This window comes from Pipistrellus kuhlii, unplaced genomic scaffold, assembly GCF_014108245.1.
Source record: "Pipistrellus kuhlii isolate mPipKuh1 unplaced genomic scaffold, mPipKuh1.p scaffold_m20_p_2, whole genome shotgun sequence".
In the NCBI taxonomy this organism is placed as follows: Eukaryota; Metazoa; Chordata; class Mammalia; order Chiroptera; family Vespertilionidae; genus Pipistrellus; species Pipistrellus kuhlii.
The window spans coordinates 26723333-26742122 of NW_023425515.1; the positions used below are offsets into that span (position 1 = coordinate 26723333).

The 18790-nt window shown below is 40.0% G+C and overlaps 1 protein-coding gene and 1 long non-coding RNA gene across 12 annotated transcripts in view; one reads left to right on the plus strand and one right to left on the minus strand.

Annotated features, from left to right (window-relative positions):
- Nucleotides 1-18790, plus strand: part of LOC123652602 — a 50718-nt gene that overhangs the window by 28029 nt on the left and 3899 nt on the right. The window lies entirely within an intron of this gene.
- Nucleotides 1-18790, minus strand: part of TNIK (TRAF2 and NCK interacting kinase) — a 340325-nt gene that overhangs the window by 9285 nt on the left and 312250 nt on the right. For all 10 annotated transcript variants that reach the window (XR_006742037.1, XM_036448484.2, XM_036448486.2 and 7 more), the window contains 6 exons: nt 14933-15097; nt 12498-12609; nt 11520-11690; nt 8453-8596; nt 5967-6101; nt 1839-1939 (listed from right to left, as the gene is read on the minus strand). Coding sequence is in view for 9 of the 10 variants with exons in the window: in XM_036448484.2 (XP_036304377.1) it covers nt 1839-1939; nt 5967-6101; nt 8453-8596; nt 11520-11690; nt 12498-12609; nt 14933-15097 (828 nt within the window). In the remaining variant the exon portion in view is untranslated. The remainder of the gene's footprint in view (nt 1-1838; nt 1940-5966; nt 6102-8452; nt 8597-11519; nt 11691-12497; nt 12610-14932; nt 15098-18790) is intronic.

Sequence of the window (18790 nt, forward strand, 5' to 3'; positions counted from 1 at the left end):
CTTCAGAGAACTATGCTTAGTTGGCTAGTTGGGTATAACTATACAGGAAAAAGGAGAGCTCCAGCTAAGTTAATGTAGGTTCTACTTGTTTGAATCACAGCTAACACCGCAACTACCTATCAATCAAGTGTGCTTCTGTTTTCCTTTGCCACCTTTTACCTTTATTGGGTCTTGAAGTCTGGGAGAGAATTTGTGAAACCCCAAGTTATAATGCCACTGCCCCCTAACAGACTCCTCTCCTCATCCACTGCTAACGTCCTCACAGGATGGGAGACCTTAGCCTGGTATCCTTGTCCAGTGGGAGGGCTCAGCCTCCTGCCATCGCCAATCTTTTTTTCCAAGACCTTCCTTGCCTTTGCTCTTCCCTCTTTCCAGGCCTGGTGTGATCTGCTGAACAAAGCATTTCACATTCTCTCATGCACTTTGGCCAGTAAAATGATGGCAGCAACTTCAGAACTGGAATGGGATCTTGATTGAAAAGCTTTTGCAGTGAGAGATTTTGGCAGAACAGTAGTACCACTTTAGCTTTTAGGAGTGACCCCTTAAGTGTTATTACTAACCTAATGCATTCCAAAAATTTCTCTGTATAAAAGTGGGGTTATGGAGGGGTGCCCATTTCCACTGATGCATCTATCTTCTTGTGCACATCACAAATGAGCCCCTAACGCTAAGGGGAATAAAAAAAAAAGTGGATGATTCTGCCCTGAAGATGGACTCATAGCATTCCCAAGGCAGCTTCTGCCATCACATGGCATATGTGGGAAGTAAGTATACAGAAAGGGTCAAAGGGAATAATGGCCAAAAGTTGGGGAAAAAGTGAGAACCTCTGAGATATAAAGAAAGAGACAGAGGCAGCAAGAGAGAGAGAATGAACGGAAGAGAAATTTACATTGGCTGTGGACAGACTATACAGCTCTGAAAACATCGGAGTGCCCACAAGTACTGGCCCTTCTGGCATTTAGGGGTCAGTTTTCATGATCTAGGGCACATGTGTCAAACACAAGGTCCTCGGGCCAAATCCGTCCCGCCAGGCCTTGCAATGTGGCCCGCACCGCGCTGTCATCACTGCACTCCGCTGCGTTTCCATCACAATGACAGTTTATGACTGTTCAGTAAACCATTTGGCCCGCGATTTAGGCTGGATTTTAGATTTTGGCCCCTTCTCTGATTGAGTTCGACACCCCTAATAGGGCAATAGGACTAGCATATCCCTATTCTGCTCTTGTCGATTAGTCTAACCATGGTGGGTAGAGACTCAGACAAGGTGAAAAAAAAGCCATTGAAATTGAAGAATGTAAAGAAGCTAGATCATTTTCAGATGTGACTAAGTTCAGTTTTCATTTTAGAGAAATTGGAAATATGGAGCATCAAGTGAGTTTTAGGGACTTTACCCCACAAAGCTTATTAAGATTGTTAAGATTTAGAGACTCAGTTCAACCTTAAAATGCAGAGCTGCTGTTGGTCTGCCTTTTTGAGATGAGATATCAGAGTGCCCTAGTTAGGTGGCTGTATAAAGAATCTCTTTGCCTAATACCACAATTAAGGATTTGCCCAGGGAACCATTCCATACTAAATGCCACTTGGAGATGGTGATTCATAGACCTGAATGGAGGAGTGAGTACCCGAATTTTAATTTGACTAATTTTATAGCATTTATTACTCCTGAGTCTTTACTTTCAGAATAATAAATCTAAGAGTTTCTAGACTTTTAAAAGAGGTTTATTACATATAGGAATATTATATTAGTCTAGGTGCAAAACAGAGCACTTTGTTAACTGGTAGGAACCTAAAATAAAAAACAAAAGAAGCACTTTTTAGGTAATCACATGCCTGCTTACCTTAAATGCCATGAACTTATGATAAGGTTTGGGAGCCCAAGCATATATCTCCACGGCATTCTTTAAGGCAATCACCAAGAATTTGATCCTTTCATATTTAACTGTAATAGAAAATTATAAATTAAAAAGCATATCAATTTATTCAAGTTTTTTTATCAATGAATGTGTAAGCATAATATGCAAATATACAGGGTGAGGCAAAAGTAGGGTTATAGTTGTCTGTTTGGAAAATAATACAGTAATCAATAAGTAATAATACAAGAATAAACCATGTTTCACATATTAACAACTATACACCTGCTTTTGCTTCATCCTGTATATATAAAACGACAATTGAGAGTGATGATATTGGTGTAGGATTTTCTCAGAGAGACAGACTTAACTTCCTTTTGTGTATCTGGTTTGCATAATACTTGGGGGTCTTCTGTTTTGTACTGAACACTCTTTTCTTCATCTAAGGATGTAACTGGCTTAGGATTGTCTTTAACTACTAGGTCTAGATGTAAACTATACATTATAATAAGAATATACATACTATCCCTTGATGTTTCCTTGCCTAGCTTTTGTGTTCATTCACATGTAAGCAAGCAGGGGAGAGCTGGTAGAAAAATTAGCAAATGGGTAGAGACATAAAACTTCCATTTGCTTATTTATCCACATTGGAATTTCAATTATTAGAAATGTATAAGGAATTAGTGCCCTTATAAAAGAGAACCTAGAAAGATCCCTCTGCCCTTATGGTATGTGAGGTTGTAGCAACAAGACAGCTGTCTCTAAAGCAGGAAGCGAGTCTCAGCAGACAGTGCATCTGCCAGTACCTTGGTCTTGATGGGATTCCCAGCCTCCAGACTGTGAGAAATAAATTCCTATCTACAATATAATAATCTATAATAATAAAAACCGAATGGATTACCAAACAGGCTGTGTGGGGCAACCAGACTGTCAGGGGGGGTTAGTAAGGGGCAACCAAATGACTGAGCAGCATGCTGTGTGGGGCAACCAGGCTGGCAGGGGGGTTAGTGAGGGGTGACCAAATGACCGAACAGCAGGCTGCATGGGGTGACCAGGCCAGCAGGGGGGCACAGTAATGGGTGACTAGGCTGGCAGAGGAGGGCAGTGAGGAATGACCAGGCTGGCAGGGGGGGGCAGTAAGGGGCTACAAGGCCAGGGGGAGGGCAGTTGGGGTGACCAGGACTGCAGAGGGGACAGTAAGGGGTGACCAGGCCAGCAGTCAGGTGAGCAGCTTGGAGCCAGTGGTCCTGGATTGTGAGAGGGATCCCATATTGGAGAGGTGCAGTCTGGGCTGAGGGGAACACCCTCCCCATCTCCCAGTGCCCCTCGCCCCCATTCACGAATTTTGTGCACTGGGCCTCTAGTCTGTAATAATAAAAGCATAATATGCTAATTAGACCAGGCAGCCAAATGACATTCTGGATGTCCTTCCAGATGACCTTCTGGAAGAAGCTGGGGCTGGGAGGGAAGCCCGGGTCCCAGGTGCCTGCTGATGGCCGGAGGGAAGCCTGGGTCTGAGGTGCTAAAGGGAAGCCCAGGTCCCATTGCCAGAGGAAAGCTGGTGCTGGCAGTGGGGGAGGAAGGCCTATTCTTGCACGAATTTTGTACATAGGGCCTCTAGTTGTTTATAAGCCATCCAGCCTGTGGTATTTGGTTATAGCAGCCTGAATAGACTAAAATAGTACATACGGCAGTCATTTTTTTTTCAATGCAATTTTGAACAGAATATTCTGTGTTCTAAAGAAATTGGACATCCCAGAATAACACCAAATTCATGCTCTTTGAGCTCTTTTTATTTTTTTGAGATCTTTTTTTGAAGCATGTCCCTTTTGTTTACACATTCTGACTTTAATATACTTTCACCTATTACTTTAGCAATTTATTTCTAAATAAAATATTTACAATGTTATTTATTGATTTTTTTTCAGTTGTGCATATTATCTACTGACTTTGTAGTATGGAAAGGATTTAGTTTCTTCTAACTATCTCCTCTCTAGTCTTGCTCTTAAAGATACAAATTTCTTCTTCTCCATTCAATATAGTGACATTTGTAATTTTTTGTTAAATCACTATTCTGTGTTCAAATTATTATTGTTCACAGATGAGTGCATAGCATACCATAATTATGTTTGCTTTCTTGTTTTCCCTCATGTTTTCATGTTTTTATTTTCTATGTATCAAATAAGTATGTGTAAGCCTTCTTCTAGAACTGTAACTGCCTTCAATAGTCAAACATGACAGGTAATCCATTAGTAAAATTTTATTTTTTTTCTTGAACTCACCTCTTCTGGAACCTTTTGCTTGAACTGACAGACACACACATACATGTACCCTATTGGTTCTGTTTCTCCGGGGAGCTCTGGTGAATTCAGATGGATTATAAAGATGAGGTGAAAATAACCTTTCCCTCAGAATGATGAAGCCTAGATCCATTGTCTTTCAATTTTCTAGTATTGCTGATAAGTCCCAGGCCACCTGAGTCTGGTTCTATTATAACTAAACTGTTTATTTATTTAGTTATGATCTGGAAACTTTAAGGAGCTTCTCATTTCCTAGATACTGAAATATCATGTTGAAACATCTTGAGGTGAATCTTTTTATTTTATTTTATTATTATTTTTTTTTAATCGATTCTTCTGGGTACTCAGTGAAACCTTTCTGTGATTTCAAGGCTTTAGTTATAAAAAATGTTTCTTATATTTTTTCTTTCATACTTTCCTCTTCTATTTCTTATTTCTCTCTTTTTTTTTCTCTAAAACTCATGTTACTGAGATTTTGAGCCACTTTTTATTTTCAACTTCCCCCTCTCCATCTCTCCTTTTTTTGTTCTACTTTCTAAGAGATTTCTCATTTTTATCTTCCAACATTTTTATCACTTTTTTTTATTCCTGCCAACACATTTTAATTTCTAAGATTTTTTTCTAGTCTTCTGAATGGCTTTCCCCAACCCTGCTCCACAATTTTAAATAGCCTTTATTCTTCTTTTATGAAAAAGTTTTTATAATCTTTCCGAAGTTATCATTTCTTTCTTTAAAATTTTCTTCCACTCCTCATTATCCTGTTCCTTCTAAACCCCTTTCTAAGTTTCCTGCCTATCAGTGGATTTCTCCATTTCTGATATGTGGGCTTATCGACCACTGGGCTTCGCTTTAAGATGTTAGGCAGCAAGCTTTGTTCATGGCATTTCAAATACTAATGCCTGAACAGCTTTTCTTTCTGGCCATTTAGTTTCTCCAAAGATGAATCTTTGAATCTCTTGCTTGGGACTGACATTTTGGGAGCTAAACGGGATGAAGGTGTGTGTGTCCTTACAATTTAGTATTTCCTATCATCAGATCGGCTGTGCCAACCTTTCATCTTCTATTTCTTTCTTTCTTTTTTTTTTTTTTTTTAAATCTTTATTGTTGAAAGTATTACATATGTCCCCCCTTTTCTTCCACTGACTTCTTATAACCTGTCCCCACTACCCTATTGTATGAGTCCATTAATTATGCATATGCATACAAGTTCTCTGGTTGATTTCTTCCCACCCACCCACACTTCTGTTTTGATTGGGAGCCGGGCAGCTGCCTGACTGACTTCTACTATAAGGACGTGTTACTCATCAACTTTTCAACAATCCTTCTGTTTTCAACTTGACTTTATGCTCCCACTTGGGGCCTCAGGTCCTGGGTCTGCCTGGGTTCTGTTAAGTGACTGGAGTGATTTTGATAAATTTATTCAATGAAAACTTAAAATTCAGCATTTCCTATTTGGCTAAGTTTGTTTTTAATCATCCAGCTACTCTTGTTCAATTTTGTTGACATCTCATTTGTTGGTTTCTCTCCTCCTGGTCCATTTGTCCCTGTGGGTTTATGACATTTGTATTCCTTCACTGTCATTTTAGTAGGCAGGAGTGGCTATAAATGCTTAAACTGGAGCCTGGGGCTTTATTCTGAATGTACTCTTTAAACCTCACCCACCTGGCTTTTTTTGTTGGGAAATAATGGAAGTGTACTTAAGGTTTCAACAACATCTTAACTTGGTCATAAATGCATCAATTTCTGATATAGAAAAAAGAAACTTAACAGAATAATTCAGATTGAGCACAAAACAGTTCCATGCTTTGAGACTTACCAACTTTGTAATGTATACAGCCTTCTAAGTCCCCAACAGTGATCCAGCCTTGTTTCTTTTCCACTTCCGGGTCATTGTGTAGAATTCTGTTTCTTAGCCATGAAAGATAGTAAACTCGTAGCTTATTCTTCTTTCCTGTTGAAATAATGGAGTTTTAATTCCAAACCCCTGTGTTAGCTTTTTCTCTTCCCATCTCCATTTTATTTTAGTCATTTATTTTCATTTACAATTGTGTGTGTGTGTTTGTATAATATAAAGGCACAATAGCCAGTGTCTCCAGCACCATCAAAGTATGTGTGCCTCTGCCAAAACTTATGATTGAAACAACCCAAATTGTTTTAAACAAATAACCATTTTATAATTTGTCTATGCCTTCAGGTCGTTTATTTTTATTTTTATTTGAGCATGCTGCTCTTACACCTTCTCTTCTTGAAGCAAAGGGTAGTGTCTGCTGATAGCAGTAAGACCTAACTGTGTAACAGAATGGTTAACCAAAGTTCCAGAATAGTCTAGATCTAATTATATGAAGGAATTCTGACAACTGGACATTTTATCATACTTATGTGTGACTTCCATTCCTTCACCTGCTAACCTAACAGCATATGTGAATAGAGAGCTTCTTATTTACCTCCTCTATTACTTTAAAGATGGCAGCTGTAGTAGATTTATTTTATAATTAACAAATAGAGGGATTTTACAAGGAAACAAGAGAATTAAGTTCAATGAGGGCAGTCTGAGCTATAACACTGGACTGAGATCATAGAAAGAAATACCACACAAAAATGGGGAAGGAAAAAGAGATGAGTACTTGAAAAAAACAAGAAACAAAAAACAAGTTCCCTTTGGTAAAATGATCCTGGAATAAAGAATATTTAGTATGATAAAATTTAGGCCTGTGAGTTTTCCTTCTTGGGTATTTATTTTCCTTTGATTTCTCTTAGGTATCAAAAGGTGTTTTACATTTTACAGAGATAATATTTACCAGAAAACAATTCATTACAGCACTGCACACTGGATTTGACAGGAGAGTGCATTTGTAGCTTAAATTAAGGAAATCATAGTGAAGTTACTGCTCCTCTTTGTAGCCAAAAGCCTAGAATATGTATTGACCAGGATGAGTGGGAGAGCCACCTCTTCCCTCTTTCTGCCAACACAGACCCAAAGGCAGTTCAAGCATCCTTTGCTCCTATCTTCATCTTTTTTCTTTCCCCATCCACGCCTCATGAGAAGATAAAATGCTTTCACTTTAAAAAATGGGAATGTGTCACTCACAACATAATGAAACCTGAATGTGACTTTTCTGGTATCATTTCCACTTTTGGTAGGTGACTGGCAGATGTGTGGTTTTAAATGTGATTTGGTAGTAGAGCAATCAAAAAAGCAATTAACCAGAACAAAGGACTACACGGAATTTAACTCAAATGATAATAGGAGAATAATTTACTTGGTTAACTCTTATGTGGGCAGAATAAAAAGAAACGAAACTGAGTATTTAGTGGAAAGGTAAAAGAAAGACATTTAAAAGTAAAGACATTTTATTCAAAATAGAAGTACAGTTGAAGAGTTCAACTTTATTCAAGATTCAACCCAGTAGCACTGCATTGTCTCTGCAAAACGGTGGCTGAGTGTCGAGCCATGTTTTTCAAACTTCACTTTTGTCTTCATCTTTTTGTTTTTTGTTTTTTTTTGTTAACCCTTCCCCAAGGATATTTTTCCATTGATTTTTAGAGAGTGGAAGGGAGGGGAGAGGCAGAGAGAAACACTGATGTGAGAGAGACATGTCAACTAGCTGCCTCCTGAACATGGCCCAACCAGTGTTGGGAATCAAGCCTGCAACTGAGATATGTGACTTTGACTGGGAATTGAACCTGGACCCTTCAGTCCGCAGGTCAATGCTCTATCCACTGAGCCAAGCAGGCTAGGACTGTCTCCATCTTTTTAGTAAAGCTCTTTTGGGATCAGGAAACTGCAGAGCGTAGCAGGAATGTTCATTCCCACATTCAAATTTCTTTGCAGACGCAGTCACCTAGTGGGCCAGCTGTGCTTGCTAAAACATCAGTGGACTATAAGCTGGAGCAGTTCTTGTGAGAAGAGAGACCACAGAAATTCATGCTTATAAAATTTCTTACTCCCAGAAGCCTACGTTTTGATCTTCTCCCTCTGAGAGTAGACAGCAATGACTGGAGTGCAGACATCTTAAAAGCATCCTTGCTGAGTCCTGGCAGTGGTTAAAGGCCCATAATGATACAGCCTTCGTGGTATGTCCCTGCCTAATTCAGATTTCTAGCAGAGGTGAAAGAGATTTACCTTTGGAGGTCAGACTGTCCAGAGCTACAAAATGCAAGTGATCTCACTCTGACTCTACTGCTATAATTCATTGTGTCCCTTGTTAGCTGGAAAGGGCAGAAATTACTGTTCTTCAGGAACGAGGTGATCACTTCCCCACCTGTGCAGACCTGGAGGCCTCGGTTATCCCAGTAACATACCTGATATTGTCACGAGGACATTCAGTCCCTCGAGCACATCCATCTGCTGAAATCGCCTCCGGTTGATCAGATTATAGACTTTGCCTTGCCCGCTTCGGTCCAAAAGCATCAGGCCATTTTCAGTTCCCACCAGGAGGTTCACACCTGCGAATTTAAGAAGCACCCCAAGACTGACTTTTTACAGGCTTTAACCTTCTGCATCTGGGGTCCCTCTAAAAGCTAAGAAACGGTGCTTTGTATAAATATAAACTAATGGGCAAGGAGGCAGTGTAGTCAGGAGTGCAAAAGTAAAAGCTCTGACCTAGTAATTAAATCACTGTCTCTTTGGTAATGGAATTAGTTTTAATTTATGAAGTTGTAGCAGCATTTATTGCATCTGGGCATTTACTACCTAGTATAAAGAGTCCTTCTCAAGAGGAGCCTAAAGCACAGCTGTGACACCACCACAATTTGCCTTTGTTCCTTTCCTGTAATACCCACTCTTTCTTGGCTCTTTAAATCACACCTCGAGACTTCCCCAAGGTCCACTCCCACCCTTGTTCATGCAGTGATTTCTAGCCTATCCACCTTCAACAAAGAACAGAGCCCCATTTCCATACCCCACTGGGAGGAAACCCCTTCCTTCCCCTCACACCACAGCTTAACTTATGCTCTAAGGTTCTGCTCCCTGTTAGGAAATGAGAAAATAATTCAAGAGAAGGTGTGAATAGCTTGAGAGTCACAGGGATAATGACTGTAAGGAACTTCTCAGGCATCTAAATCTAGTCAAGCCCTCTTCTCATACAATAATCCCTATTAGAAAGCCTGTCTGGATAGCTACAATACTAAAAATTCATCCCTAGGCAAATCACCGCCCCTCCCACCCCCAACACACAACACTCACATAAACACTGAGGTCCAATGCACCATGGACTATATTTATGAATAGGTAACTTTCTAACTTCCCTTGCTTGTTGTATGTCTTATCTTCTGAGGAACATCAATGCCTGCTCTTTCATGTACACGGTCAATATTAACATGTCTATCTTGTTGGTTTTTATCTCTTCTCCAGAGGACAGAGCCTTACTTCTGCCTATCACAGTTCCCATGAAATGGTTTTTGGGCTTCACGCTCTTCTCCACTAACATCTCAAATGCCTTTGTCCTTATAAAATTGTGGCCCCCAAACCCGATCTAGTACTTTAGATGGGTACAGGTGAGGCATGTCTTTCCCTGATCTGAACATGGCATTTATAGGAACACAGACCATCACACCTACACTGAGTCTGAGGTCAGCTAAAGCCTGCAGATCTTTTTCACAGGAACTACAGGTTAATGTTTTGAGCTGAAGGGGTAGGTTCATTAACTATTTTCCTTTTCAAATTTTATCCTGTGATTACTAGAGTGGCCTTTAGCAATTCACTGAAATATGCTGGTCTCATTTTTCAGCAGTGAAAGAGAGGTAATGCCTTCACTCCCCTTGTGAGATGTTGAAGGGATCACAGAATGTGGGGCACATCACACAGTGCTGCGCACATAGTGTGTGTTGTATTAAGTGGTAACTATTAGGTCTAGTAATAATTAATGTCGTTTTCTAATACTTTTTTTAAATCGAATTTAAACAATACAACAAAATTTAATCAACAATATAGTTGCCGTTGTTTTCCACTTCTTGTGCCCAACGCTCAGGAAGCATTTTAATCCCTCTGTTGTAAAATCCTTGTGATTTTGTTGCAAAAAATTCGGTCAATGCATTTTTGAGGCATTCTTCATTATGAAATTTTTTTCCAAGAAGAAAGTTTTGCAAAGAACGAAACAAATGGTAATCGGAAGGGGCAATATCAGGAGAATATGCAGGTTGAGGGAGAACTTTCCATTCCAACTGGCGCAGTTTTTCAGCAGTGATTCTTGCAGTATGCGGTCGTGCGTTATCGTGGTGAAGAATCACGCCCTTCCGATTAATCAGCGTGGGTTCTTTTTCTCTTAAAGCTTGGGCTAACCTTTCCAATTGGGCACTATACTCTGCACTTGTAATGGTTTGGGTAGATGGTAAAAGTTCCTAATGAAGAATTCCTTTAAAATTCCACCAAACACACAACATCACTTTTTTCGCATGCAAGTCAGGTTTTGGCGTGGGCTGCAGAGCCTCATTTTTGTCCAACCATTGAGGCCGCCTTTTCAAATTAACATACAGCACCCATTGTTCATCTCCGGTAACAATTTGCTCTAAAAACGGCAAACGGTTTTGATGAGAGAGGAGCGAACTGCAAATTGTGACTCTTTGATTACGGTTGTTGTCGGTCAACTCATGAGGAACCCATTTTCCAAACTTTTGGACTTTGCCAAGTGCACGCAATTGATTGGAAATTGTTTTTTGTGAACAATTTAAAGTTGTCGCAAGCTCTTGTTGGGTAATTTGAGGATTTTGCACCAAAAGAGCTTGAAGAGCTTCTTGATCAAAATTGGACACATGGCCTCGACCACTCTTGTCATCTAACCAAAAATTTCCCTCGCGAAATTTCTCAAACCAACGCTGGCATTTTCTGGCGCTAACTGCATCTTGACCAAGAGCACTACAGATGTTTTTTGCAGCCTCACTTGCTTTTCTTCCTAATTGGAACTCGTAAAGCATGCAGTGCCGAATATGCTCTTCATCCGCCATCTTCTTAGCCCTAGTTTTGCAACAAAAACCAAACCAAACACAAAACTTTTTCAAGCAAAACTTGTTAATTGCACTTCACACGTTCTGTAGATACCACGTGTTTGAAGGTTATGTCAATACAAGTCAACGCCAAGCAAGATTTTAAACGAATGTTAAAAAATGACATTAATTATTACTAGACCCGATAGATCTATTGTTGGCTCTAGTCCATCCTTTATGTCAGGTGGTTCTGAATCTCATGTCGTTATCCTGGGTATCTGTTTGTGCCACATATAAAATTGCTCTTGATCTCTCCTGAGGCCAAGATAGACCCAGGTCAGGTCTCTAACACTCATGATTCCAGCAATGCTCTTCTGATGGTAAGATCCCCTGGCTTTAAATGCTTGAGTGTCAACTCATTACTGAGTTGCAAAGAGCACCAACTTACCCCACAGCGCTGCACAAAGTATCTCTGAGTTGAAGCGTTTCTTGTATTTTCTGATTTCTGGTGTGTCGCTATGGGGCCGGATGTTGGTTGGATTTACGTTGACTACTGAAATCTTTCTGGCTTCATTGAGCTTGGCCTGTTCTTGCCTAAGAAGTTCGCTACTAAATAGAGCTTTGAGAAAAAGAATCAGAGAAATCAGTGGCTTCTTAAAAAGTAACCCATGGAGTTATGGAGAAGGGGTTTCAAAACACAATGATTTCTTCTTGTTTAGTGTGCATTGAAGCAAAGGCAAAGAAACTCTGAAGTATGCACATTTTACATTTTTTTTTTTAGTAGAATAAAGTATGTCATTCATAGAGGCAGTATTTTATCCATTAGTCAAAGAGGCTATGGACACCACTTGAGTAGTTTAAGGGATTACTCATAAAATTAAATACATCATCCTCATGCCCTGCCATATATGCAGGGAGGATTTGCTTTTTGAAATTCCACATTGTCAGCTGACAAATTGGCCTAAGTTGAGTCTGATGATTAGTGAGTTGCAGAGGTCTAGAAAGCAAGACTCTGTGGAAAGCAGCCAGGCTTTTGCAGTGGGAAACACACACCTAGAGCTCAACACAACTCCACACACACTTATCAAGTGTCTACTGCGTGCATAGCATTATACCCAGAAATTGCTTTTGAGAAACATGTGGTAAGTTTGGAGATCTCTGAGGAACAGCTTTTCCTAGGGCCCCTGGATACCTCTGGGTTCCTACCAAAAGCGACATAGAAGAAATCAAAGACAGATGCAAAGAAAGAACAAAATTTGTTTTAGGAATCCTAAAAAAAAATAATTAAAAATAAAAGTCTTCCCTTTAAGATAGGGCCTATAGAATACATGGCTTAACTATTGAACTATATGATTAATTTGTTTTTTTTTTTTTTTTTAGTCAGGCAAGAGCAGAAAGCTTAAAGCATCGGGGCTTTCTAGCTTACCCGTGGCTGATGATTCTTCATCTTCTTCGTCTTCATCGGTGGGAGAGGTCTGATATACTCTGGGGTCCACAAAGGGGGTGAAGGATGCTTTAGTGCTGCTCCCCATACCATACTAAACAATAAGCAAGAAGATGAAAAAGAGAAAATAAATAAATACTGCAGCTAACAATACTTTGCTTGGGCTTCAAAATAATTATAGACTCTTATCTGTCCAACTGTTTACACTCTAACCCCCTAGCCTCTCTCTCTAGCTTCTTTTGCTATTGGTTACTCACTAGCCATTGTACCTTTGCTAATTATCAGACTTCAAGAGTTACAGTGAACAAATTAAATTTTGGACCCTATGTGGCGCCTTAATATCTGGTAAAATAACTGGTGCCAGAGCTTATCTCTCCCTTGAAGTAAAAGCAATCTCATATTGACCAACTATCCTTACAGACTAACACAGTTGGCAATACACGAGGTAAGCATGTTCTCACTGCAGCACAGTTAACCAAAGGCTCTCTCTTAGGGACTTAGGGCCCTTCCACACTGGCCTCCTGATGCAGGTGGATTAGTTGTTGGCTCAAGAACCCTTAAAATCTTTAATGCAGAGACAATTTCATCCAGGAATTAAGGATTTTTCCTTCCTATGACAGATTTCTATTAAAAGGATAATTATATTCATATATCTTATTTGGAGACTTCATGAAGATATTAGGTTTGCAGGCTACGCACCTTGAGGACTTACTTAAAAAATAAGTCTTAAGGGCTTGGAAAGCACCATGAAGACATGAAGTCAGAATTAGTCTATGGGTGCTGAAACTGGTTTGCTCAGTGGATAGAACATCGGCCTGCGGACTAAAAGGTCCCGGGTTCGATTCCGGTCAAGGGTATGTACCTTGGTTGCGGGCACATCCCCAATGGGGGTGTGCAGGAGGCAGCTGGTTGAGGTTTCTCTCTCATCGATGTTTCTAACTATCCCTCTCTCTTCCGCTCTGTGAAAAATCAATAAAAATGTAAAAAAAGAAAAAAAAAGAAAAAAAGAATTAGTCTATGGAACAGTGAACTCAAATATCAGGCTCACGTCACGATATTCCATATTAGAGTATTGTAAAAGGAGCTCCAATAACCATCTCCTCATTTCATTTTTGTTGGTCATCTCTATTCTTTCAACTACATTCACGTTCTTTTAATATCCCAAACAGAGCTGCATTCAACATAAGAAGCACTTTTTAAAAAAAATAAATGCCTTTAATTACTTTTTATTTTTTAATTTAAAAATATAACCAATATCCCAAGACCCTTAAACACATAAGAAGAAAACCACAAAGATCCCATCTGACTTAATTCAAGATTTCCCCTCCACTTTATAAAATCAAAATCATTTCATCCTCTACAAGACTGGACTCTGCCTCTCAAGTAGAGTACTTTCACACACATTCTCTCCTTTGATCTTTAGAAGAAGTCTGTGAAGGAGGTGGGGGCAGGCACTAATATTCTCATTTAGAGCTAGAATGGTGACAGAATTTGAACCAGGGTCCAACCCCATGGAGTCTTCCTTGGTACCCACAGAGGTGTTCTGGCAGAAAAAAAATCTGCCCACACTGCATGCTACAATAGGCTGCTGCCCTTTCCTATATACTTCTGAGTTCTTTTCCTAAAGGCAAACAAAGCCTATTTACTCTATAACTTTAAAATCCAAAAGGTGCCTCATAAGAAATTAGTGTGTGGACGACATAAAACCACCAGTGCACATGCTTGATAACCACAAGTAGGAAAGGGCCTAAGTGTGACTCACAGGACTACTTATGAAATATGACCAAGCACTATGAACTCATCTCACTGGTCAATTTGGTCAATGACATCGATGAGTACTACCTAAAACACTGTGTTTATTGAGGCTTTTTCCCCCCAGGACTTTTTCCATCTGGGAAAGATAATATCCCATCCCTCCCTTTCTTATGCAATTTGGAGTTTAGAAAAATGAACACATAGAGAATGTTATCTATTTATTGATTTTTATTTTTCATAAATAAATAATTTCAACCTCATCTAATTTAAGTCAAACTTAGTTTGACTAAATTAATGTAAATATGAACCTCAACTATTGACCTTGGATTCTCTCTTGGCTGAAGTTGCTATCACTGGCCTGGCAGGTAGAAGGTCCCAATACTGGTCCCAGTGCTGTCTCAAGTCAGTTATGGGCCTTGGGCAAAGCTCTTCACCATATGAGCCTCATTTGTAGAATCAGGTATTGGTCCCTATGTACCTGAGAACTTTCACTGCTCTGCTTCAATGATTTCCTCTATCCGAGTCTATGTATAAATAGCTATAGAGCAGGAACCAACCAAACACATTTCTGGGAGCCTGTCAAAGACCTATTCTTGAAGACAGCAGGGTTTCAGAACCCCCGAGGGAGATCAGAGCTGTTGTGGCTATTGCCCAGCACCTACTTCAGACCCAGAGTCCATTTCCTGTGAAAGGGTAGAGACACGTCCCAGGCCCTCAGTGGGGGTTCCGGCTGGGGAACGACTTTGCTGCACCAGGTCCGGGAGGTTGATGTGACCGGCAAAGCCATTGCTGTCACTGTGGCCAGATCGCTTCTTCTCTCCAGATGTCTGAGGGGGCACAACACATGGGGGGAAGGTAATTAGAGGGGGAGGCAAAGGCCACCGAGTGACATCACCCCTCACATAGCACAGGCATAATGGTCTCCAAATTGACCCACTGGTGTGCAGAAGATACTACTCAAATTTCTATTATACCTAAGAAAATAAGAAAGAGGTTATGCTTTGTTAATATTTATTGTATAGTTTGACCCCGAGGCCTTCCCTGTGGAAAGGCAGGGATGTTGCAGATAGAGGGGCTAAGTGGGGCTCGCACTTGAAAATATTTGAGTGTGTTCTTGTGTATACATATCAGGTAACTGAATCTGTGGATCATATTACTATTGGGTCGGCAGCTAAGTAATTGCGGGTTTCACACATATATGGCTTCAGTTGAATTTTTAGGTTTGCAGACGTAGTACAAATGTAAAACACATTTTGTTATTTGATAGTTGGATATTCAGCTGTTAATCAGTAAAAAAAAGTTTTTTGATCTGTTTTGTAGTTTTTGTTTGGCGTTCGTTGAAAAATGGAAAATCAAAAGGAACATTTTTGTCATATTTTGCTTTTTTATTTCTGCAAAGGGAAAAATGCATCCCAAGCTCATAAAAAGTTATGTGCTGTTTATGGTGACGAAGCCTTAAAAGAACGGCAGTGTCAAAATTGGTTTGCCAAATTTCGTTCTGGTGATTTTTCACTCAAAGATGAAAAACGCTCTGGTCGTCCAGTTGAAGTTGATGACGCCCTAATCAAAGCAATAATCAATTCGGACTGTCACAGTACAACACGTGAGATTGCAGAGAAGCTTCATGTATCACATACATGCATTGAAAATCACTTAAAACAACTTGGCTATGTTCAAAAACTCGATACATGGGTTCCTCATGAACTGAAAGAATCACAGTTAACGCAACGCATTAGCAGCTGCGATTTGCTAAAGAAACGTAATGAAAATGATCCATTTTTAAAACGACTGATAACTGGCGATGAAAAATGGGTTGTTTACAACAATATCAAGTGGAAAAGATCATGGAGCAGGCCAGGTGAACCAACTCAAACAACATCAAAAGCTGATATTCATCAAAAGAAGGTTTTGTTATCAGTTTGGTGGGATTACAAAGGAATTGTCTACTTTGAACTCTTACCACCCAACCGAACGATCAATTCTGATGTCTACATTGAACAACTAACGAAATTAAACAATGCAGTTGAAGAAAAGCGGCCCGAATTGACAAATCGAAAAGGTGTTGTATTCCATCATGACAATGCAAGGCCACACACATCTTTGGTCACTCGGCAAAAATTAATGGAGCTTGGTTGGGATGTTTTGCCACATCCACCATATAGTCCTGACCTTGCACCATCTGATTACTTTTTGTTTCGATCTTTACAAAACTCCTTGAATGGTAAAAATTTCAATAATGATGATGATGTCAAATCGTACCTGATTCAGTTTTTTGCTAATAAAAACCAGAAGTTTTTTGAACGTGGGATTATGATGCTGCCTGAAAGATGGCAAAAGGTCATTGATCAAAATGGGCAATACATTACAGAATAAAGTTATTTAGTTCCATAAAAAAATTGTCTTTGATTTTCTTTTAAAAATCCGCAATTACTTAGTTGCCTACCCAATAGATTATAATGACAGAAACCCACAAAACAGATAGCATGCCCTAAAATATGGCTGAAAAGAACCAGCGGGATTAGGTAACACTAATAATCCAGGTACGTGTGTACTCCAAGAAAATGCAGAGCTGATACCCAACTCAGGGTTCTTTGTCAGTCACCAAGACGACAAATGATTAGCCCTGGCTGGTATGGCTCAGCTGGTTGGGAGTCATCCCAAATACTGCAAGGTTGTAGGTTCGTTTCCTGGTCAGGGCACATGCCCAGGTTGTGGACTTGAGCCCAGGTGGGGGTGTGCAAGAGGCAGCTGATTGATGTTTTGCTCTCACATGGATGTTTTTCTCTTTCTCCATCTCCTTTTTCCTCCCTCTGAAAATCAATTAAAAATCTTAAAAAATAAAAACCAAACACCCAAAAACAACCCACAAAGAAAAGCACACCTGAATAATTAACTAACCAGGTCTGAAAGGAGGTGAAAAAACAAACAAACAAAAAACAAGAAGCCATGGTGATGATCCAAAGATTATTTGAAAATATGGATTTACATCCACTATCACTAATGTCAAATCTCTCAATGAGCAATCATGGTGTCCTGTGATAGCACCCAGAAAAAAAACAAAAAACAAACCAGCATGACTAGTAAAGCATTTGAAATACAGTTTATGGTACCCCTTATTAATGCCCTTTAAAGGTATTTTATAGTGTATATAATACAGTAAGACAGATGTATAATGTGTAAATAAATACACTGTATTCTGTGGCATGCTCTAAAATTTTTACCAAGAGTTGCTTGACCTAACAAATTGTAAATCCCTGCCCAGGGAAGCAAAGTCTCCTTCCCAAAATCTCAGGGACAAAATGCAGGATCAAAAGACAGCTCTGCTCCCTAAAAGCCAGTGCCCACCCCATCATAGGCCTCACTAGTACTGCGCTATTTAATTTGATATTCATGCAACTAACTCATTGAGGGCTCTTAGAGCAGATCTGATTAAGGTACGATTCCCTTCCTTGTTTTTTCTTTCATTCATTTACCCAACAATTTTGAGTGTCTACTAAATGTGAGGCATTTTGCTGAACATTCAGGAATCAGTCAGGAGCAAGGCTGATGCCTTCCCTGCCCTGTTTGGGGCTGGATGCCATAAGCAAGGGTTCATGTTGTTTCTTTGACCACACCTGCCAGGCTTCTTCTTTCCAGAACATGTCCTGTTGTTTTAAAAAAATATATATTTATTGATTTCAGAGAGGAAAGGAGAGGGGAAGAGAGATAGAAACATCAATGATGATGAGAGAATTAGCTGCCTCCTGTAAGCCCCACATTGAGGATTGAGCCCACAACGAGGCCATGTGCCCTGACTGAGAATTGAACCATGACCTTCTGGCTCATAGATTGAAGCTCAACCACCGAGCCATGCCAGCCAGCCCTTGCCCTGTTTTTGCAATTATAGCTCTGCATCTGCCTCTGACTGGAAGGGAAAGGAAAAGGAGGCATTCCCCCCCAACCGACTCCCCCAGATAAAACAGACTCCCAAGGTCCCGAAGGGGTGCATGTAACTGAGGTTACCAGGAAGCCTGAGAAGTAACTGAAGACTTCCGTGCCCTCTATGTTTCTTGGCAACACGCTCCTGACTGTAAAGTGTCCCAGAGAGAGGCAATTTCTGGTCCCATTTTGCCACAGAGCTTATCTGCACATTTCATTTTCTCAATAACATTTCGGGGATTTCGTACTAATTTCTCTGATTGTCGTCTCCCTTATGTGCACTGGGCAGCTTTTCCATTTTCCTAATTTTTGTTCAAACACTGAAATGCTTTTTAAACATTTCCCCCCAACTTTCCAGTAGCATAAATCACACATGACCTCTTTAGAGTTTTCTAGTCTCTCTTCTCTCAGGAGCATTCTACCACAAGCCAAAAACGGATGCAACAAACTGGTTCTCAAAGACCTGAAAGGTTCAGGAGCGGAAATGGCCCAGACAGTGAAAAGTTGAAAGAATCCAGCAATGACCCACAAATCTCTCTTCACTTCTGAGATGTCAACCTTTTGTTCATTCAACCAGCACCTTCTTAGAATGAAATACTTTC